The sequence below is a fragment of the Primulina huaijiensis genome, chromosome 15, assembly GCF_012295235.1.
Source record: "Primulina huaijiensis isolate GDHJ02 chromosome 15, ASM1229523v2, whole genome shotgun sequence".
Taxonomy (NCBI): domain Eukaryota; kingdom Viridiplantae; phylum Streptophyta; class Magnoliopsida; order Lamiales; family Gesneriaceae; genus Primulina; species Primulina huaijiensis.
The window spans coordinates 15,029,071-15,053,676 of NC_133320.1; the positions used below are offsets into that span (position 1 = coordinate 15,029,071).

The window sequence follows — 24,606 nt, forward strand, 5'->3', positions numbered from 1 at the left end:
CTTTGGCCCAACTGAAGACTGCAAAACGAAAACTGATTATAAGTGAATCAGATTCGGAGAAAACTCCTTCTCCTAAGCTTGTCAAGAGACCGATGACGCAAAGAACTAAACCAATAACAGCGGTGAAATTCATTCCAACTGAGAGTTTGACTCAATCAGCTGCCCAACAGCCTATTCAGGCTATACCTTTGCAGGTTGTTCCACCTGATGATTCAGTTACTGAAGAAAAGGCACCCGCTAAAGTAAGAGCTCCCTTGACTCATGTAAATCGCCCTACCATTTTGCCTCCGGCCAGATCTAAAGGCGTTATATTGAGGGAACCAGTGGACACCACTCACTCTGGTTTGGATATTCCTCACATTCTCACTACTGAAAAAGGAAAAGGCAAGCTAGTTGAAGAGCCAAGGCCATCTAATGCCATCCAAACTCACATTGACCTGGTTTGGGAACAGGTCAATGCATTTGCCACATCGAAACTAAAATCTTTTGATAGTTGGAAGAAGTTTAGGACTGAGATTTTTGCCAAAGAGCTGAAGCGCAAATCCCAACTGAAAAAGTTTATTAAACTTGAAGCGATTGTGTTGAAAATAGTCAAAGCTGCTACTATTGCCCAGGCATTGGAGAGGCAAAAATATTTCTTTGATCAAATTCGAGCCAAAAAGCTGACTAGAATGGTTGAAAAGCTGAAATCCAACTACAATCCCGTAGGTCCAACTGCATATTATGATAGAGCTGTGTTCACCCAACTGGACACAGATCTTAGTGGCCTACAAATGGAAATCAGATTTTGGGAACAGGATCAGGAATTGGTTCTCCCTGAAAAATCCTCCAGTTCAAAAACAAAAGAAGATACATTCTCCTCCCAGCAGAAAGAGCCATCTCCACAACCGGTTGCTGAAAAACCTGTTCAGGATGTGCCACAATCATCTGCTGTGGAACATCAGATGTACTCTGAAGCCGAGTTGACTTTTGCCAACATTGATGAAATTATTCAAGCAGTGGCGAAAGAATCTCTTATGAGTGAACCCATTTCTGAAGAAGTTGATCACTCAACTGATCAAATCGCTCAAGAGGTTCCTATCTCAACAGAAGTACCAGTTCAGTCTGTTGTTTCTGAAATAGAGGATCAAACAGTGGTGGCTAGCCCATCACCAAATCAACAGATTGCTGAAAATATGGAGGCTGTGTTGATTACTGCTGAAAAACTTCCAACTGATGAGCCAGCTCAAGTCTCAGCTGATTTTCAAGAAGATGCATCAGCTCATGATCAATCAACTGAAGATCCTGCAGTCTCTCCTATTCAGCAGGAAAGTATCTTTGCTGATCATCATCAATCTTCACCTCCTACAGTCCAAGTGGCAGTAACTGAAACAGATGTTCCAGCACAGACTGTTTCTGAAACGATGATATCTGATAAGACCATGGTGGTCTTTGATCAAGTCTCAACGGAACCAGGAACGTCTTGTAAGTCTCCGCCTCATTTTTCTACAGATCTTGATAAAGTTCTTGAAGAAATTAAGGAAATCCAGCAGCATATGAATGAAATGATCAATCATGTATACAAGATTCAGCATACTCAATTAGAACATTCTCTGAAACTGGAACATTCTGAAAAATTCAACCATCAGAAACTGACGACAATTCAAGATGCTTTAACATCTCTCTCTCGAACAGTGGATGATATTCAGAAGAACAGAGGTTTGGTTAAGAGTCTCTCAGTGACTCAAGACTCTATCAGCAAAAGAGTTGATGCTGTGGAGACACTCGTATCAAGAAAGATAGATGTACTTCAAATCGCTTTAACCTCTGCTGTTGAAAACGTATCCAACTCTGTCAACTTTCTATCAACAGATGTTTGAAGATTATCCTTGAAGATGGAGTTGTTTGACAAAAAGGGGGAATAAATCAAAGAGATTCTAGAACAACAGAAGAAATCTTCTCGTTGAAGAAAAATCTCTACAAGTCGATCTTGTATTCGTGTTGATTATTATTCAGCTTTCTCTACAAGTCGATCTTGTATTCGTGTGGATTATTATTCAGCTTTCAGATAATCAAGATCAACCTCTTATTTTATCTACAATGCGTTCAGACGATCAGTTATTATTTACTTAGTTTTGTCAAACACCATAAAGGGGGAAATTGTTGGAAACGAAATTCCGGCGTTTGACAAAATATGAACCAAACTCTAAATTCTGGAGTTTGACAAACTAATCAACCAACAGATACGCGCAATTATATTCAGCAACTGGACTTCACAACTGAAATCAGCAGATCTAATAAAAAAAACTGATCAGTTGTTGTTGGATACGAAATTCCGGCGTTTCACATAATATGAACCAAACTATAAATTCTGGAGTTTGACAAACTGATCAACCAACTGATACGCGCAATTATATTTAGCAACTGGACTTAACAACTGAAATCAGCAGATCTAATAAAGAAAGCTGATCAGTTGGAAACCGATCAGTTGATATATTCAGCCGTATGCTTCCTTCAACTAAACATGTCTCGGGAAAGAACATTCAACTGAAAAAGAGACATAGCAGATAACAACTGAATATGAAACGCCGCACTTCAATCAATACAGCTTAGAACAACGCATTTCGGCTAAAGCAATTAAGACGCCGCATTACAATAAATGAAGCAAAAAATGCCCAAGGAATGATGAAGTGGCAATCAACGGATACTAATATTCAAATATATCTCAAGTTACCGTTGGAAGGGAAGCTTATAAATATGACGGAAGAACAGCTGCAAAGAAAAAGATACAGATCACTCTATTCAAAGCTTGCTGTTACTCTGTCAAAGTCTTAGCTCACCCTTACTTGATTTATTCGTAGCAGTCAAGGCTACAATTTGAGCTCACTGGCACTTTGTAATAACCGTTCAATTCGATAGTGCTAAGATCAGTTACGCACTGAGAACATTTTGTAATACTAAGAGTTTCAGTTTTTGGCAGTGATAAGTCCAAACTGAAGTGGGTCAGTACAAATCTTGTATTCGATCAAAGTCTTTTAGTGGAAATCATATCCTTGAGATAGAAGGGGTGACGTAGGAGTAATTGAAATCTCCGAACATCCAGAAACAATCCTTGTGTATTTTATTCCAGTTTTGTATTCTATCTTTCAGTCAGTTAATTTCCGCAACTACTTTAGTTTAACTGATTGTCATTGACCAGCAAGATTTAGAGAATCAGTTTCTCACCAAACTGAACTCAAAACTCGAAAAGATCAGTTTTAATTGTGAGTGTTTATTCAACCCCTCCTTCTAAACACTCTTGCTACGTTAATCGATCCTATCATAACATGCAATCACGATTAATTAGTAAACAACGGAAAAAGTGAGTTAAAAATTTGCGTTTGGGAATATAAAAATTTCGACATGACCTTCTCATAAATAGGACATATCAGAAAATCAAAAATTCAAAATAAAAAACATATGTCCTCAATAAACACAACAAAATAAACATGTTTTAGCCAGACACAATCATGACATATACAAACCAAAATATCATAGAGCCAACAAGGCTCGATAATACCATAATACAATCCTCCAAATATATACGTATAGTATCTGGGAGACAGCAACACCACGCAGTACTTAAATACAACTGAGCCTACTCTCAAGGAGCTCTGGTACTTCAAGAGGCTTCCACTCGAGCGCCTGAGGTCAAACAACCTGTACCACCTGTCATGTCCACACCAAAAGACACGACAGCCCCCTCTCGGAGGTCAGAAACCACAGTACGAGACATAAGAAACCACGATATATGACATAAAAATGCAATGATGCCATGCATGTATAGGTGCAAGATATCAGGAATCAAATGATCGATATCAACAATCAAACATATATGCTCGAGTTGGTCCACGACTCAGCGGACTATGCCTAGAATATGGCCCAGCCTCGAAGCCAGCAACTACGTAAGCCGGACCGAATCAAGGTAGACAAACATCTCCATGACACCATATCATATCATATATATAACGTGTAGAGCCCAAAAATCAGTACACGTAAACCCATGAATTTATTAAAATTTTAAATTATTTATTTAATTTTAAAATGATTTTAACGATGCATGATTTATGATTTACATTATTTTAAATTATTACATGTTTATTTGATGCGCATTAAAATGTTTTCTTGAGTTTTATGTTTCAGGCGAATATTCGATACGGGATCGAGAAAAGAGACCGGTGACGATTTAGGCGATTTATGAATAATGTGGTATTTTATTTCAAGTCAAGAAAATTGGTTATTAGCTATTTTTATTAGTCTAATTAATCCCTTAATTAAGCTCATAATTAAGCCCCTAATTAAGCCCCTTAATCACTGCATATACTCACTCACACGTTACAACACACACACACTCATCGGCGCGCACACACACACACACTATGATTTTCTTTTTGAAAAGAAAACTAGGGTTCTTAAGTTCCTCCAGCAGCCAACCCCTTTCCCCTACGATTTTTCAGCAGACTGACGTTTGATTAGTAGCAAGAAACGTAACACAAGTTGTCCCGGATCGGTTCTCACATCTCCTCTCTTCGATATTCGTCGTATCGTGAGTATAAATCATCAAGACATGTATAATCTTTCATTTTTCAACATCAATCTTGTCATAGTAAATATTTTGATGCATATTGTTTGTAAAAATCCGTATATGTTATGCAAAATTTGAGCGATGATACTTGGAACGATTTTGGAACAACTTTTAGATATTAAAAATCGAATCTGATGTTATTTCGAATCCTGCGAATTTTCGATCGATTTTCTAGAAAAAACGTTTAACATATAAAACGTATTACTTTTTGATATCTTCGATTTGATAGCAAATTCGTATTTTTCTGATAAGAAACGAGGGAGATATGATTTTTATCATAAAATCGCACAAGCTGTGAAATTTTTGTGTCACAAAACCTGTCACCTTATGTTATTTCAAATTCTGTGACTTATAGGTTCGTTTTCTGGAAATGTTTTCAACATATGATTTGTAGTACTCTGTTTATCTTCTATTGGATAGTAAATTCGTAATTTTTTAATAAGAAACGAGGGAGATATGATTTTTATCGTAAAATCGCACAAGCTGTGAAATTTCTATATCACAAAACCTCGTCACTCTTTGTTATTTTTAATTCTTCCACTTATAGGTTGGTTTTCTGGAAATGTTTTCAACATATGATTTGTAGTACTCTGTGTTATCTTCGATTCGGTAGTAAATTTGTAATTTTCTGATAAGAAATGAGAGATATATAATTTTTTATCGTAAAACCACTCAAGCTGTAAAAATTTGTGTATGTTTTTCATGTTTTCTCAAGTTTTGGTTGCAGGCTTCATTGGGATCTCCGGTATCTTTGCTGATGTGGTTAGGGCAGCATGTCCAGAGTGTTCCAACGAAGCCCTTGATGTTTTTAAGTATGTTCGACGTGCAAAAACAAAATGTTTTATGTTTTTGATGTATGCGAATTCTCTGGTGACCAATTATGTTACGGGTTTGGGAGCCGGAGAACGTGTACGGGGACCTCTCCACCCCGGTAAAGCATGACCGGGTTTTGATCAAGATTGAGAAGCAGTAAAGTATGACCAGGGACCAATCCACCCGGTAAAGCATTGACCGAGATCTTTTGTATGTGGGAGTGGATGTTCGGTCGAAAGTCTGTGATGATCCCTGCCAGCCCCGTACTGTGGTTTAGTCTGATCTGGCGCATTATGTTATGGGTCACTTGCTTTGTAACATATCTATACGTAAAATGATGATGTTTATGCATGTTTAAGTATGTATGATGCAAACACGTTTATGAAATGATCACAATTCTATGTTTATATAAATATGTTCATAGTTTAAGTATGTATGTGTTACTTTAAAATGCATGTAGTTTTATTATGTATTACTTGTTATTCTCAGTTTATACATGTTGAGTCTTTAGACTCACTAGACTTGATCGATGCAGGTGAGGACGAGTACGAGGAGGCGAGAGGTGGCGACCAGTGAGTTGGCTCGGACTATGCGGAGGCCTAACCCGAGGACCGCTTAAGTTTTCAAGAATTTTATACATGTTAAATTCATTTACTCTTCTGATAGTCCCCCTAGTCTGTTACGCTCTAACTAAGGGTTATTACTTCATGTTGTTTAAACAAGTATTTTTGCAAGCTCGTTTTGATTGTGACATTGATGACACGGAAATAGTTTGCACTCGCTTATATTTCAAATATTTAGTTAAACATTTTATTTATATTACATTTTGAGAGACCATTACTTATTTAAGAATTTTTTTTATTATTTTCCGCAAATTTTAAGTTGTTTTAAAGCACGGTGCGTTATAGTTGGTATCAGAGCGGTATTCCTGTCAAGTGTTATGCCTACTGCCAGTTGCGAGAAGCTCACGAAGTCACTCCTCCAGTCTATAAGTTTTAAAGTTTTAAAATTCTTTCATGTAGTATGCATCAAGGTCACGATTTCAACATGTACATGTTTAAGTTCAATTTACGTTCATCTTATGATATGGATATTATGTTCTTGCATGTTGGTTTACATGTTGGGTAAATTTTGGAACAGTATGCCTCCTAGACGTATGATCACACGTGGAACAAATGAAGAGGATAGAGAGGCTCGGGATGGGGAGAGGGCCACTCCTCCTCGTTGCCCGCAAGATATGCAGGGACAGATGCTTGCAGGATGGCACAGTTCTTCGCACAGTTTGCGGGGAACAATGCTGGAGTTGATACGGGAGCGAGGCCCAAGCCAAAGGCGGTGTATGAGAGATTTAGGAGGATGGATCCAAAGAAGTTCTCAGGTACTACTGACCCAATGATAGCTAAGGGATGAATTAAGTCCATTGAGGTGATATTCACTTTTATGGAGCTGCAGGATGCAAATAGAGTCAGATGTGTCACTTTTCTGTTGACAGGGGACGCTAGATTGTGGTGGGAGAGCGCGTCTGTGTCAGTAAATTTGCAGACTATGACTTGGACTAGTTTTAAGAAGGTCTTCTATTCCAAGTACTTCACTGAGGAAGTACGTTCCCGCCTGACCAAGGAGTTTATGACTTTGTGACAGGGAGACAATAGCGTAGCAGAGTTTGTAAAGAAGTTTAAGAGGAGGTGTCACTTTGTGCCCCTAATTACGAATGATGCCCGGGAGAAGCTGAGGCATTTCATTGATGGATTACGGCCGGTCTTGCGTCGTGATGTTAGAGTTGCTGGTCCTACCACTTATGCTATTGCCGTGTCGAGAGCCTTGACGGCAGAGCAGGACCAGAGGGATATTGAGAATGACAGGCAGGGCAAGAGGGCCTACTAGGCACCTCAGCAGCATCACTCACAGCAACAGCAGTTTAAGAGACCTTTCTAGGGATAGCATGGAAAGAGGCCGTTTCAAGAACAGCCGAAAGGCGAAGGTCCTATTTCGCAAAAGAAGGCTCCTCAGAAGCCTGGTGAGTGTCCAGTGTGCCCGAAATGCAACAGTCATCATATGGAACAATGTTTATGGGGTTCGGGCCAATGCTTCAAGTGTGGAGCCAATGATCACCTGCTGAAGGACTGCCCGCAGTGGAGGCAACCGACCCAGGGGAGAGTGTTCGCCATGCATGCCGAGGAGGCGAACCCAGGCACGACTATACTGATTGGAAATATCTTCATAAAGAGAGTAGTCACGAAGGCCTTGTTAGATTCCGAGACCACTCACTCTTTTATCTTAGAGACGTTCGCTGATTATTTGGATATCAAGTCCATTGGACTCGACGTGAGCTACTCCGTGACAATCCCATCAGGGGAGGAGTTATCAGCTACTAGCGTGGTCAAAGATATCGATCTTGAACTACAGGGTAATCTAGTTTACGCCGATATGATTGTGTTGCCAATGTCATAGTTTGATATTATCTTGGGGATGGGCTGGCTGATGAGGAACAGAGTTCTAATTGACTTTCAGAGAAGATCAGTGTTGGTAAGACCCTTGGGCATGCAAAAATTTCTTTTTGAGCTAGACAGGGGGAGAAGTTTCCCTCGAATGATCTCTTGCATGCAGGCATGGAGACTTATACATAAGGGGTGTCAGGCCAAGAATGACGCACCCACCCCGTAGATATCTGATGTACCAGTTTTAAGAGACTGACGGAGCCACGTCCACAACATAATGCAGGCTTTTGTGTTTGTCTCCAAGAATGTTTTTACCCTTGCAATAGTTTGGAAATTAGAACAGCAGGGATACAATGCTACAACCACCAGAAATCAGAAACACTACTAGCAGCATATGTTGTTTTGTAGATTTTATATATTGCTAGTGGGCCCCTCCCGAAGAAAATGTGTCAATCAAGAGTAACCACACGATGGGTGAAATAAAGCTGAATTCATAGTTGAAATTTGATTCTGAAGAATCCTACCAGTCCTTTGAGTTTGATCGAAACTGGCCGATTGTCCAAAGCATCCATTACCTTTGACGAGACACTCTAGAAGGGAGGAATAGTGTTACTATGAATAGTATCATATGCAAGCCAGTGTAAAATTTGGTTAAAAAAGTTTACCTGCAAAACCTCAGCAGCTGCATTAACTCGTTCTTCATTCCATAACTTCAGCATGAGAATGGTCAAGTGAAAGGTCTTGGGTTTTATAAATATCGACTTTTCGATCCCTAAATCTGCACGAGATATTGTCTAATTAAGGCAGAGGAAGAACTGCATTATAAAAAATTCTCTGTATGTAACTATGTATCAAATAATCCAAATTCAGAACAGGTTCAATCCAAAACGAAAAAAGAGACATAACATGCACTTATTACATGCCAATTAAGATAAACAGAGAGAATGTTGAAAAGTATAGTTGCAAGCGAATCTGAGATTAATTGCAGGTAGGTTTTGAAAGTTAAACGATATCCTAAGCAGCCTAAACCTCAAGGGCATCAATCAATAGCAGTATAATTTTATCCTTATTGAAGGGAGAGGAGCAGGGAAAGAGAGAGAGAGAGTTATAAACAAAAAAGGTGATTAAAACAATGATAAGCTTACCCCTTAATTGAAAAAAACTGAACTTTGAGATAGGGGTTTTTGACTTTTTCGGATCATAACTTACAAGAGGGATATTGACTACGTTGACTTTGACCGGTGCATCAGCATCTCTATCTTTGAGTTCAATAGTGGCTACAGATGCTTTTGTGGAGTGTTGATCACATTTAACATTTACATCAACATAAGCATCGCCTTTTTCAGCATTCCCCACAACATCAAATTTTGGTATCACTGTCAAGGTTCTCTCCATTATCACATGCCACAATTTGTAGTATTGTGTTCTGAAAACTGATGAGTTTATCCACTAATCCAGGATGAATAGCCAAAGGAAGCGAAACAAAGTGAGAATAATCAAGAGCTCGACTATGAACTGCCTGTTCAATACAATAATATAGCTCATCAAATGTTACACAAAAGCAAATTTCTTCAAATAACTATGTAGAACCCGTAAATCAGACTACGTATAAGCCATGCATAATTCTAGTATTTAAATTAAAATGATTTTTTTATTGCATGAGTATTTAAATCATTTTCTTTATATTTAATTATTTTATACAGTAGTTTAATTGTTATCTTTTCAGTTAAATAAGTGAGGCCGGACTGAAGTTGGAGTATTGAGATAAAACTTAATATTTAGAAAACATTCCTAAGATTTATTTAAGATAAATAATAAGTTAATTTAATGTAAAAGAATGCTTAAGAAATTATTTAAATAATTGGAGATAAGTAGTAAATAAAGTTCAATAATCAATTTCTTAATTCACAAAAATATTTAAGGGCTAGATAAAACACTAAAGATTTAAAATTCAATAATTAAGAAATATTTTCCCTATCATTATCATTAATTTTCGGCCCTCACCATAAAAGATTTAAAATTATTTGCCAACTCATTTTTTTATATCTTCCCTTAATCTTTTTCTAGGTAAATATTTCTCCCACTTTTAAATCACCAACAAATAATTAATTAAGCAATATTTCCTCCCTTTTTAATAAGCAAGAATTCGGCCCCATTTTTGGAGATGTGATGTTATTTGACAACTCACCTTCTTGATGTCTTTCTTTAATTTTCTTGGTATGATAATCTCACACTTTTATTCACCAATAAATTGGTAATTAAGAAATATTCCTATCTTTGTTTTATCTAGCAAAAATCGGAAACTTACCTCTCCTATATCCCTCAAAATCCCTTGATATCATATCCTTTCCATCTCCAAGCAAACTCAAAGTAAGCAAGATTCATTTTACCATTTAATCTCCCATCTATCTTTCAACTTCCATTCATTTCTCCTAACCATTTACCCTCTCCTTATTCTCGAAAACTTCAGAAAATTTCAGAGAATTCATGCAGCAAAAATCGTGAGAACTAGGGAGAAAAACAAGAAACAAAAGAAACACACTCCGTCTCCGCCGCGCCGCGTCGTCGTATCTTTTGTTTTCTTCAAAACAAAAATCCAAGGCATGTCTATATCCTTCATTTCTCTTCAATCAAGCCATATAGGTATTTTAAATATCACTTATGCATGATTTGTATAGCAAAAATCGAAATCTATATCAACCAATTTTCGAAAATATGTGCAGATTTTTTCGGCTCTCTTCTTTGTGTCTTCACGGTTTGAATGTTTGTGATGATTCCAGGGTGTGGCTCGTTCCAGGGGCTCAAGGCTGCTTTTAGACATGAACTAGGATGGGTTAGGGAGGTGCTGGTCCATCGGTTTGAGTCCCTTCGCCACAAGCAAGACGAAATGGACAGCAACTCCCATAGTGCAGATTTTTGGTGTTTCGATTTCATGTTTTTCTTGTCTAAGATGTGAGTTCTGATCTTGGCTGCCCCAGGGGCTGTAGCCATGGTTAGAACCCTTCCTTGACATGTCTAGGACATGACCAAGATGCCCTTTCATGGCTTGGTTCACGTCCCCATCGGTTTTAAAAACAAAACAAGAACAGCCCCTTCGGTTTTGGAAAATTCTGGTTGGTGTGTGTTGTGTTTCGAAATTTTGGTGTTGGTGTAGAGCTTGGTTGGCTCTTTAGCCCTTAGCCACGGTTCATACCATACCTCTTGATGTCTAGATCATGCCATGGTCAATCAAATGACCACTGGAATGGTCCATGACAGCAAGAACAAACACCCCCACGCGTGCTCAATGGCATCTCGGGTGGATCTTCAGATTTGTCGTAGGTGTTGGGTTGGATTGTGGCTGGCCTAAGGCCCTTAGCTATGGTTCAAACCATTCCTTAGGACGTTGGTAAGAGGTTATGGTCGGTGGTTTGAGCCCCAATGGCCATTAGCCCCACAAACGACGCAAGGAAACGCTTACACAGCTGCTGTAATTTTTGGACAGCAAGTTGTGCGGCGGTTTAGAGGTGCATTTCGGGTTCTTGGTTGGCTTTTAGCCTATGGCCATAGACTGAACAGTACCTCATCAAGTTGGGAAGTTCATGTTTTTGTCCGTTCGTGATTCAGATCATTTTCAAGGTCGTACGAGAATTTATGATGCAATGTGCCAAAGTGACTCTCGAAAGAGCGTTTCACGTTTTTGGCCTCCATTCACTAAATTTCGAGTACTGTAAATTTAGGATCATTATTTCATCATTTTTAATAGTATTTTAATCATGACTAAACGTTAGTTCGGTGTTGGTTCGGGTTGGCTCGGAGTCATGATTTAATACTAAGTCAGTGGGCGTAATTGTCTCGTTTTTGGATTCAATTACAAAGTTTGGTCAAGTAAATAATTTGCATATTTTCATGACATAGTTAGGTCGCAGCGAGCCTGGGAACGGTCCAACCCTTATGGTAAAATTTATACAGGATATTTAATTTTTGTATTTAATTATATTACGTGCAAAAGTGTAAAATATTCATTTTTGATATTTATGTGATATTGCTTGGGGCCACTTCGCTGTTATTATTACTTCACCCGGTGGTCACTTACCGGTTCAGTTCAGTTCATCCCGGTGGCTACTTACCGATCCCACCCAGTATACTGTGGCATTAGTCTAATCAGACGTACATTATTTCACCCGGTCGTCAGTTACCGGTCAGTTCAGTTCAGTGTAGTTCAGGGGGCCACTTGCGTATAACATAATCTCAACAGAAAATTATTACACGTTATTTTATGACAGGACTCTACGGAGAAAACGTTTCACTTACTACTTTCAGTTCAGTTCAGTTCAGTTATGCACGTAATATTAATTATTCATGATGCGATTTTCAGTTCAGTTATGCTTGTATTACATTTGCTCATGACACGATATTTTCACTTTGCATGCGATTTTATTATTATTACTCGTTATTCACCATATATGCATGTTGAGTCTTTAAACTCATTAGGCTTGATTGTTGTAGGTACTGATGATGTCGGAACCGAGGGTGGGGACCAGTGAGCTTGCTTGGGTCGGCAGTAGTGGAACCCGAGGACCTCATTTTTTTTTTTTGCATTTACTATTTTTAGGCTCAAACATTTTTCTCGTTGTTGGATTATTTTAAATTATTATTTTGCAAACAAACATTTACTTCCGCTGCTATTTTGAACATCAAACTTTATTTTTATCAGTTTATTTATGAAAGAGGCATTTTAATTAATGAAAAAAAAGAAAATTTTCAAATTTTTCCGCAAATTTTCAAGCACGAATTTAGAGGCCTCTACAGGTGGTATCAGAGCCTATGTTCTTGTAAAGGGTTGCACTACTACTGACCTCGAGAAGCTCACGAAGTCACGTCTTCGGTCTGTAAGTTTTACATTCATGCATTTTATTTAAAGCCGGAATTATTTTAACTGCATGTTCTCATGAAGTATTTTTACGTCCAGATTTTAATTGTTCAGTATTTATTTGCATTTAAATAAATTATGGAATTATGCATGTTGGTTACGTATGGGTTATATATGGAACAATATGCCTCCTAGACGCCAGGTTGGACGCCCGAGAGGTGATGATGAGCGCCGTCATGAAGACGGTGAGGATCAAGGACAGGGGGGATTCGGACCTCCACCTCCTCCACCTGACATGAATGCCCAGATGCTAGCTGGGATGAACCGGTTCTTCGCACAGTTTGCGGGGAACAATGCCGCAGTAGCAGCTAGACCGACAGGGGGCGAAGCTATTTATGAGAGATTCATGAAGATGCGTCCTAAGGAGTTTTCAGGGATGACGGACCCCATGATTGCCGAGGGCTGGATCAAGTCCCTCGAGGTTATCTTCGAGTTTATGGAGCTTGGAGATGCAGACATAGTTCGTTGTGCCACCTACTTATTCGGAGTAGATGCCCGCTTATGGTGGGAAGGAGCATCAGTAGCCCTGAACTTGGCTACACTGAGTTGGGTGCGTTTCACGGAGGTATTCTACTCCAAATATTTTACTGAGAAAGTGCGCACCAGGTTGACCACGGAATTCATGAGTCTGAGGCAAGGAGATTTGACTGTTACGGAGTTCATCCGTAAGTTTGAGAGGGGTTGTCATTTTGTACCCCTGATCGCGAATGATGCCAAGGCCAAGTTAATGCACTTCTTGGTGGGTTTACGGCCGATCTTGCGCCGTGATGTTAGGGTATCTGACTCTACTACTTATGAGGTCGTTGTCTCCAGAGCTCTAGCCGCAGAGCAGGATCAGCGGGATATCGAGAGAGACCGTCAGGGCAAGCGCCCAGTCCAGGTACCGCACCGCCCTCCTCCTCAGCAGCATCAGCAGCAGAATAAGAGGCCTTTCCACAGCCCACCCACGAATAGGGGCCAGCAGCAGCAGCGGGGACGCGCAGTCCCTAAGCCTATGGAGCATCCGATATGTCCTAAATGCTCACGCCGCCATCCTGGAGTATGTATGTATGGCTCTGGGAAGTGTTACAAGTGCGGTAGCCCAGACCACGTGCTACCGCAGTGCCCTCAGAGGAACCTGCCTACCCAAGGCAGGGTATTTGCTCTCCATGCAGCGGAGACGAACCCCGATACCATGCTTATGACAGGTACCTTTAAGCTTTAAATTTATATTTGGGATTTAATGTTTTGAGTTGAGATTTTGAACCTAGAATTGCGATAAGGTTGCATGCTCTACTCAGTATTATTTTTTTGGGAATTTAAGTTAGAAGAACTTTGGCCTATGCAAGTCTATAAGCTTAGCTCTTGTGATTATTGGGTTCAGCATAGTGTTCTAACCATTCAGGGAGAATTTTCATAGCTGGCTCAGCTACAAAAGCCTTGATAGATTCAGGGGCTACCCACTCGTTTATTTCAGAGGTCTTCGCTAATTTTCTCAAAGTTAAGACCATTGGGCTAGATGTAGCCTATTCAGTAGTACTGCCTTCGGGAGAGGATATGACAGCTACCAATGTGATCTGAGACATAGATCTTGAGCTTCATGGCAACCTCGTTTATGCGGATCTGATCGTATTGCCGATGCCAGAGTTTGACATCATATTAGGCATGGATTGGCTATTGCAGAACAGAGTGTTGATAGACTTCCAGCGGAGATCTGTTCTAGTCTGACCGCCTAAGATGACACAGTTCTTATTTGAGCCGGACAGGTACTTTCCCTTACCTCGCATTATTCCTTATGTCCAGGCTAGGAAGCTCATGCGTAGAGGGTGTCGAGCGTTTTTAGCAACTTTTATATCTGTCCTCGAGGCACCCAGTCAGTCAGCCTCAGATGTCCCAGTTGTCAGAGATTTTCTAGACGTTTTTCCAGAAGACGTCTCTGGTATGCCACCTGAGCGAGAGGTGGAGTTTTCCATTGAGCTTATGCCAGGTACGGTTCCGATCTCAAAAGCACCGTACCGACTAGCACCGACAGAGATGGCAGAGCTTAAGAAGCAGATTCAGGAACTTCTTGACAAAGAGTTCATTCGCCCAAGCTTTTCACCATGGGGCGCGCCAGCCTTGTTTGTGAAGAAGAAGGATGGCTCTATGAGACTTTGCATCGATTACCGGGAGTTGAACAGGGTTACAGCGAAGAATAAATACCCACTTCCGAGGATTGAAGATCTATTTGACCAGTTGCAGGGAGCTTTGGTGTTCTCCAAGATTGATCTGCGTTCCGGTTATCACCAGTTGAGGGTGAAAGATACTGATGTTTCGAAGACTGCTTTTAGGACTCGTTATGGCCACTACGAGTTCCTTGTGATGTCGTTCGGTTTGACGAATGTGCCAGCGATCTTCATGGATCTCATGTATCGCGTATTTCAGCCGTATCTTTATCAGTTTGTGATAGTGTTCATAGACGACATTCTCGTCTACTCGAAGAATCAGGAGGATCACGGCAGACATCTAACCACAGTGTTGCAGAAATTGCAGAAGCACAGATTGTTCACAAAGTTCAGTAAGTGCGAATTCTGGTTGGAGAATGTGGCATTCTTAGGCCACATTGTTTCTAGCAGTGGCATTGAGGTAGTCCCAGCGAAAGTTGCAGCAGTCGAAGATTGGGTTGTGCCACAGAATCCATCTGAGATTCGCAGTTTTCTTGGCTTAGCAGGATATTATCGGAAGTTCATTCAGGGATTTTCTTCCATCGCAGTTCCACTCACAGCATTGACCAAGAAGAATGTGAAATTTGTGTGGAGCGATGAGTGCCAGAAGAGCTTTGATACTTTGAAGCAAGCTCTTATCTTAGCACCAATTTTGGCCATGCCATCAGGGCCTGGAGATTTTGTCTTGTATACCGATGCTTCGAAGCTCGGTCTTGGCGCAGTGTTGATGCAGCATGGAAAGGTGATAGCGTATGCTTCTCGACAGTTGAAAACTCATGAGAAGAACTACCCTACCCATGATCTAGAGTTGGCAGCCGTAGTATTTGCCTTGAAGATTTGGAGGCATTATTTATATGGAGAGAAGTGCCAGATCTTTACCGACCACAAGAGCCTCAAGTACTTCTTTACGCAGAAAGAGCTGAATATGCGTCAGAGGCGATGGTTGGAGCTTGTGAAAGATTATGATTGTGACATTAGCTACCACCCGGGTAAAGCTAATGTAGTTGCGGATGCATTGAGCAGGAAAGTTACAGTGATGGCCCATCTGACGGTTCAGAGACCTCTTCAGTCTGAGATGTAGAGGTTTGATCTAGAGGCATATCCTCAAGGTATAGTTCCCCGTCTATCCACCTTGACGATCCAGTCTTCTCTCATTGACCGTATTCGCAGTGGTCAGCCAGCAGATGAGCAGTTGGCAAAGTGGAAGCAGAGAGATGAGGCCAATGGCAGTGTCTTGTATTCAGTTAGTGATGGTATTGTGAGATACCGGGACAGGATATGGGTCCCTAGCAGTGATTCTATCTGAGCAGATATTCTATCAGAGGCCCATATGTCGCCGTAATCTATTTATCCAGGGAGTACGAAGATGTACAAAGACCTGTAGTTATTGTACTTGTGGCCAGGAATGAAGAAGGATATCAGACGCTTTGTATCCGAGTGTCTGACTTGTCAGTTAGTGAAGGCAGAGCATCAGAGGCCAGCAGGTTTGCTCAAGCCTCTTCCAATTTCCGAGTAGAAGTGGGAGAATATTACCATGGACTTTGTTACCGGTTTGCCGAAGTCAGTCAGAGGATCAAATGCTATCTGGGTGATTGTTGATCGTCTTACCAAATCAGCGCACTTCTTGCCTATCAAAACGACTTTCACCATGAGTCAGTATGCAGAGTTGTATATCCGGGAGATAGTCCGACTTCATGGTATTCCAGTTTCTATCGTGTCTGACAGAGACCCCAGATTCACTTTCTCATTTTTGAAGAGTTTGCATTCGACGATGGGTACGAAGTTGTTTTTTAGCACAGCTTTCCACCCTCAGACAGACGGGCAGTCAGAGCGAGTTATTCAGACTTTGGAGGATCTTCTCCGTGCTTGTGTTATCGATTTCTCCGGGAGTTGGGAGTCGAACTTGCCATTAGTGGAGTTCACCTATAACAACAGCTTTCAGTCGTCTATAGGAATGGCTCCGTATGAAGCATTGTATGGTCGCAAGTGTAGATCTCCTGTTCATTGGGATGAGGTAGGAGAGAGAGCAGAGTTGGGTCCAGAGATTATTCAGCAGACTGTCAATGTAGTAGCCCAGATCCGTGACAGGATGAGGACTGCTCAGAGTCGACAGAAGAGTTATGCGGACCAGCGGAGGAGAGATTTAGAGTTCGCCGTGGGCGACCATGTCTTTGTGAAAGTGGCACCTATGAAGGGTGTCATGCGATTTGGGAAGAAAGGGAAGCTCAGTCCGAGATTCATTTGACCATTTGAGATCCTTGACAGAGTTGGGACGCTAGCTTATCGTGTTGCTCTTCCGCCGAATCTGGCCGGAGTACACAATGTGTTCCACGTCTCTATGCTAAGGAAGTATATGGCAAATCCTTCGCATGTCCTGAACTTTGAGCCGTTGCAGCTTACTCCGAACCTGTCTTATGAGGAGAGACCAGTGCAGATCCTAGACAGACAGGAGAAGAAGCTTCGGAACAAGCTGGTTAAGCGAGTTAAAGTCAAGTGGCTTAACCATTCTGAGGAGGAGGCTACGTGGGAGTCTGAGCCAGAGATGAGGAGTCGGTATCCCGAGTTATTCGGTAAGTTTTAATTTCCAGGACGAAATTTCTTTTAAGGGGGGAAGGATTGTAGAACCCGTAAATCAGACTACGTATAAGCCATGCATAATTCTAGTATTTAAATTAAAATGATTTTTTTATTGCATGAGTATTTAAATCCTTTTCTTTAAATTTAATTATTTTATGCTTAGTTTAATTGTTATCTTTTCAGTTAAATAAGTGAGGCCGGACTGGAGTTGGAGTATTGAGATAAAACTTAATATTTAGAAAACATTCCTAAGATTTATTTAAGATAAATAATAAGTTAATTTAATGTAAAAGAATGCTTAAGAAATTATTTAAATAATTGGATATAAGTATTAAATAAAGTTCAATAATAAATTTCTTAATTCACAAAAATATTTAAGGGGTAGATAAAACAATAAAGATCTAAAATTCAATAATTAAGAAATATTTTCCCTACCATTATCATTAATTTTCGGCCCTCACCATAAAAGATTTAAAATTATTTGCCAACTCATTTTTTTTATATCTTCCCTTAATCTTTTTCTAGGTAAATATTTTCCTCACTTTTAAATAACCAACAAATAATTAATTAAGCAATATTTCCTCCCTTTTTAATAAGCAAGAATTCGGCCCCATTTTTGGAGATGTGATCTTCTTTGACAACTCACCTTCTTGATGCCTTTCTTTAATTTTCTTTGTATGATAATCTCACACTTTTATTCACCAATAAATTGGTAATTAAGAAATATTCCTATCTTTGTTTTATCTAGCAAAAATCGGAAACTTACCTCTCCTATATCCCTCAAAATCCCTTGATATCATATCCTTTCTATCTCCAAGCAAACTCAAAGTAAGCAAGATTCTTTTTACCATTTAATCTCCCATCTATCTTGCAACTTCCATTCATTTCTCCTAACCATTTCCCCTCTCCTTATTCTCAACTTAAGAAAATTTCATAGAATTCATGCAGCAAAAATCGTGAGAACTAGGGAGAAAAACAAGAAACAAAAGAAACACACTCTGTCTCCGCCGCGCCGCGTCGTCGTATCTTTTGTTTTCTTCAAAACAAAAATCCAAGGCATGTCTATATCCTTCATTTCTCTTCAATCAAGCCATATAGGTATTTTAAATATCACTTATGCATGATTTGTATAGCAAAAATCGAAATCTATATCAAGCAATTTTCGAAAATATGTGCAGATTTTTTCGGCTCTCTTCTTTGTGTCTTCACGGTTTGAATGTTTGTGATGATTCCAGGGTGTGGCTCGTTCCAGGGGCTCAAGGCTGCTTTTAGACATGAACTAGGATGGGTTAGGGAGGTGCTGGTCCATCGGTTTGAGTCCCTTCGCCACAAGCAAGACGAAATGGACAGCAACTCCCATAGTGCAGATTTTTGGTGTTTCGATTTCTTGTTTTTCTTGTCTAAGGTGTGAGTTCTGATCTTGGCTGCCCAAGGGGCTGTAGCCATGGTTAGAACCCTTCCTTGACATGTCAAGGACATGACCAAGATGCCCTTTCATGGCTTGGTTCACGTCCCCATCGGTTTTAAAAACAAAACAAAAACAGCCCCTTCGGTTTTGGAAAATTCTGGTTGGTGTGTGTTGTGTTTCGAAATTTTGGTGTTGGTGTGGAGCTTGGTTGGCTCTTTAGCCCTTAGCCACGGTTCATACCATACCTCTTGATGTCTATATCATGCAATGGTCAATCAAATGGCCACTGGAATGGTCCATGACAGCAAGAACAAACAACACCCCCACGCGTGCTCAATGGCATCCCGGTTGGATCTTCAGATTTGTCGTAGGTGTTGGGTTAGATTGTGGCTGGCCTAGGGCCCTTAGCCATGGTTCAAACCATTCCTTAGGACGTTGGTAAGAGGTTATGATCGGTGGTTTGAGCCCAAATGGCCATTAGCCTCGCAAACGACGCAAGGAAACGCTTACACAGCTGCTGTAATTTTTGGACAGCAAGTTGTGCGGCGGTTCAGAGGTGCATTTCGGGTCCTTGGTTGGCTTTTAGCCTATGGCCATAGACTGGACAGTACCTCATCGAGTTGGCAAGGTCATGTTTTTGGCCGTTTGTGATTCGGATCATTTTCGAGGTCGTACGAGAGTTTACGGTGCAATGTGCCAAAGTGACTCTCGAAAGAGTGTTTCACGTTTTTGGCCTCCATTCACTAAATTTCGAGTACTATAAATTTAGGAGCATTATTTCATCATTTTTAATAGTATTTTAATCATGACTAAACGTTGGTTCGGTGTTGGTTCGGGTTGGCTCGGAGTCATGATTTAATACTAAGTCAGAGGGCGTAATTGTCTCGTTTTTGGATTCAATTACAAAGTTTGGTCAAGTAAATAATTTGCATATTTTCATGACATAATTAGGTCGCAGCGAGCCTGGGAACGGTCCAACCCTTATGGTAAAATTTATACAGGATATTTAATTTTTGTATTTAATTATATTACGTGCAAAAATGTAAAATATTCATTTTTGAGATTTATGTGATATTGCTTGGGGCCATTTCGCTGTTATTATTACTTCACCCGGTAGTCACTTACCGGTTCAGTTCAGTTCATCCCGGTGGCTACTTATCGGTCCCACCCAGTATACTGTGGCATTAGTCTGATCAGACATACATTATTTCACCCGGTCGTCAGTTACCGATCAGTTCAGTTCAGTGCAGTTCAGGGGGCCACTTGCGTATAACATAATCTCAACAGAAAATTATTACACGTTATTTTATGACAGGGCTCTACGGAGCAAACGTTTCACTTACTACTTTCAGTTCAGTTCAGTTCAGTTATGCTCGTAATATTAATTATTCATGATGCGATTTTCAGTTCAGTTATGCACGTATTACATTTACTCATGACACGATATTTTCACTTTGCATGCGATTTTATTATTATTACTCGTTATTCACGATATATGCATGCTGAGTCTTTAGACTCACTAGACATGATTGTTGTAGGTACTGATGATGTCGGAACCGAGGGCGGGGACCAGTGAGCTAGCTTGGGTCGGCAGTAGTGGAACCCGATGACCTCATTTTTTTTTAGCATTTACTTTTTTAGGCTCAAACATTTTTCTCGTTGTTGGATTATTTTAAATTATTATTTTGCAAACAAACATTTACTTCCGCTGCTATTTTGAACATCAAACTTTATTTTTATCAGTTTATTTATGAAAGAGGCATTTTAATTAATTCACAAAAAAAAATTTTAAATTTTTCCGCAAATTTTCAAACACGAATTTAGAGGACTCTACAAACTAGCTTCAGTCAACCATCAGATTCTGAGATAGATAATTATGGTGTCCGTTTCCTTTAATAAACATTTTCCATCGAGATGCAGATGCTTAAAGCTTTTATACTCTCTTCATAGAACTGTTGTGCTTCGTCAAAATAAATTTCTACCTTGAAAAAAAACATATCTTGAAAAATAGTGAACATTTTCATATATTTAAAGCTGGATTGATAATTGAGAAACCTTGCTTCTGTCAATGTTAAGTCAGGGACAAGATATATTAAGCATCATTTGAAAGACATTCAGTTAGAAATAATTTTACTACCTGTACAGAAACTAAGTGTGCCAATAACACTGTAAGACAACATACATGCCCAAAGGTTTAACATCATGGGCGAGAGTCGGTTGAAAATATGGTGTTTAAAATTTGACTGAGTACAAAGATGCGGTAGCTGATCATAAAAGTAACTTTACGTTCGCATGCATCCCGTGTGTGTGTGTTGCCAGAGTGTTTGTGCATTTGTATATTGTATGATTGTATTTCGCCTGGATATGCTTAGAGTATTTGTATTCGTTTGATTGGGTAATATATTTTATTTGCTGATTAAAAAAATGTACATTGAAGTCAGCACATCATCGTAAAACTCCTTCATGATATAAAATCAAAGTAAGTCCAGTTTATGCATAGCCACCCTTATAGGCATAAAATTTTGTGTGGATCGCTGGGGGCCAGATAAGGGTAGTTCTGGAAGATAATGAAGCCATAAACAATGACATGGTTAAATAGGATAACTTTGGCCAAGGAAAACAAAGCTAATAAAGCAAAAAAGAATGAGAGTTATAAAATCAAAACCTTATCAATAATTATCTGTAATTTCTCAGAGGCCTTGGTAACACTTTCAACAAAGTTGCCTTCGATGACTGCGATAAAAGATAACTAGTCAAACAAGTTAACAGATGAATTGTACAGCATGGTTACTCATGTCTGTCAACATCCACTTACTAAACAATATTCAAACACAAAACCAAAAGAGGAACACGTCAGGAAGAGGCGGAACGTTGGCTACAAGAATAAAAGTATTGAGCATCAAAGATGGAATTGACTATTGATAAAGTTTTAACAAGGCAAACCTCACCAAAAATTATTAGCATTGGACAGTTTCGTAATATAGACAGGAAAATAAAACAAGGTTGTCTATTATCAACCATAACACCGAAATTTTTTTCTCGTTCTTTGAAAGTACTTAAAGGTTTTCAGGGTATATTTTTCCAAAATAAATTATCAAAAAAGAATAGAGTTTCAAGATTGTCGTTTCTTAGTTACTACCAAGCAGTAACCCAAGAGAATTAGACTGAAAAAAAAAATACCACGATCAAAACTATAATTTCTTATGTTATCCTTATTCATATTCAAAGCTGAAATATAACTAAAATAAAGAAACCTTTAAATTAATACAATTTAGAATGACCTATCAAAAAATTATAAAATTATTAACTCGTAAAGTTTAAACTGCGACTAAATAAATGCATGCAAACATAATTTGTCCCGGGTTCCAGAACAAGAACTCACTTATAGACTCCTCCTTTCTAGATGATGGTAATATAATTTTGACTCCAGTCTCCTCCTCAGTCTGATTTTGAGTGCCTCTTCTGATCAAAATGTTATAATAGAGATTACAAGTACTTTCCACCAATAATACAGTACTTATAAATGGACATACCCTTTCCCTGCGATGAATCGCATCAAGGACTGCCCTACCTGCAAACACAGACGAGAAGAGATTAAAAATTGCATCAGTTCATGGAAACAAAGAAACTAAATAAAGATTGAAGAAAAGCATAGTATAAACTTTGCATTGACTGGAGTTCTATTTCTAGGAAAAAAGCAATGCATCCAATCTGTGTATCACATCTAGTTAGCTATGAAAAATGTGTGGCTTAACAACTTGGCTTAAACCTTCTAGTTTTGAAAAACACAAAAAAAAAAAACCATTGAATAAGTTCACCAAAGAAGGGACATGTTAGAATACTCTTCATGAAAACAATGGGGCAGGAAAACTCACATTCATGGACATTGAATGCTTCTCCAAAGTCATCAATTTTCCATCTAAGGATATATCTTCATTAACATCTTCTAAGCTAAAACAGTTATCTCGATGAACTGGCTCATTCACATCATCAGGATTGGTATTTTCACATTTAGCTGTCAAATTAGTTGAAGATGTTTCATGATATATGTTTCCTAATCGACTTTGCAATTCACCCTTTTCACCATCACCTGAAACATGTACACTTCCCTGTCAATTGTCACATTCTTCATAGAATACACTTCATATATTGAAAGGAGTACGATAACTTTATCACTTGATTAACAAGCCAATTACACTTTAAAAACTCCAAATATAGTTTTATATTCTCCTCTTTTAAATCCACATATATTTACAAGCGGAAGCAGAGAAAGGACATTAACAAATTGATATGTTAATAAGTCCAAAAAAATCAAAACATAGTTATCACAAATACAATTATGTTGAAAGCTGATATAAAGCACAGTACTAAGAAAGATGCTAGTGATCTTACAGCATATTAGAAGACAAGAAAAAATAAGGTATAACATAATCATAAAAATAAACGATGATCAGAATGTTAAAATAGGTGCCCAGCGAGTTAACTTGTGGCTTAGGCGTTATTGACTCTTATGTAAAATAATCTTTAATATTTTATGGTTTTATCCAATTATGGCATTTATTTTATCTATATACTCATGCAAGCTGCATAGATAAAGTTCTTGAATATAAAATAGGTATCATGAGGTTTGTCTCGCAACGTAAGATCATGAAACTCATTAAAAAAATGAACCATATATTCTAAACAGATTCCTAGTCGATTCAACCGCCTAAAATAAGGATAAAGGTCGCTTGAGCTTGAGACTAACATCTGTAATATAAACATCATGTTTCATTGGTAAGGGCATGAAGATGTCCATTCATACAGATTAGTGATCATTTGATGAAGCTGAACAGCCCTTCCTCGAATTTTCCAAGTGGTTGTCACTTATCGAGTGGAAAAGTCTGCGGTTATGGTTGTATATCATAGTGTTAGAGTAGATGTCCTGTAAGCCAATTGTTGGCTAGGGATTTTATTGACTCAGTTGTAATAAATAATCTTTATTTTAATATAATTTAACTCTTAATGGTTTCGTTTCACTTTATCTGTATACCCATGCGATCAACATAGATGAAGTCCTTGATTATGCTTTAATACAAATGAATCATAATTCTATGTTGAAACTCATTTGTAAACACTACATATTCTAAATTCTTTCTTAGTCGATTCAACCACCTAAAACATGGATAGAGGTCGCTTGAGCTCGAGACTAGCATCTGTGATGTTTGCTACTACTTAAATTATAATTCACCCAAGTGTAGGTTGTCTGCAAGTAATATATTTCGTAAGTACGAGATCGATCCACAGAGAGGTTATTTTAAGTTTAAATTTATTAATTTATAGATTACCAAATGCAAGAACGAAGTTTACAAATTATAAATTTTGTCAAGGCTCGAGGATTTATTCTTGATTTATGCAATATTGTATAACTAAAAGTAAAACAAAGGAAACCACCATAAATAATGGTTCCAAGAAAATTAAATATTTAAACACACACCTAATATAATATAGTTCACACTATAGAAAATATCGAATTCACCGATATTTTATATATGGTACCTATGATTATATATATAACTATATAAATATATAACTGCATAAAATAAATGTTAAATTAAATCATTATATTTCATTTAGAACAACCGGCAGAGCCACGCTATTGCCTAAATGAAATATATGATTTAATAAGTTAG

General features: G+C 38.8%; 1 protein-coding gene and 1 pseudogene across 1 annotated transcript; one reads left to right on the plus strand and one right to left on the minus strand.

The window, feature by feature from the left end:
• Window positions 1–7,471: 7,471 nt before the first annotated feature.
• Window positions 7,472–7,867, plus strand: LOC140959323 (uncharacterized). The gene has a single exon (XM_073417182.1). It carries the CDS (start codon window positions 7,472–7,474, stop codon window positions 7,865–7,867), a length of 396 nt encoding a protein of 131 aa, XP_073273283.1.
• Window positions 7,868–8,320: 453 nt separating this feature from the next.
• Window positions 8,321–23,746, minus strand: LOC140958745 (uncharacterized; annotated as a pseudogene).
• Window positions 23,747–24,606: the final 860 nt, after the last annotated feature.

What these genes read in the sequence shown, in the direction of transcription:
- LOC140959323 (XM_073417182.1), top strand. Translation starts at nt 7,472, where the DNA reads ATGGAACAATGTTTATGGGGTTCGGGCCAATGCTTCAAGTGTGGAGCC.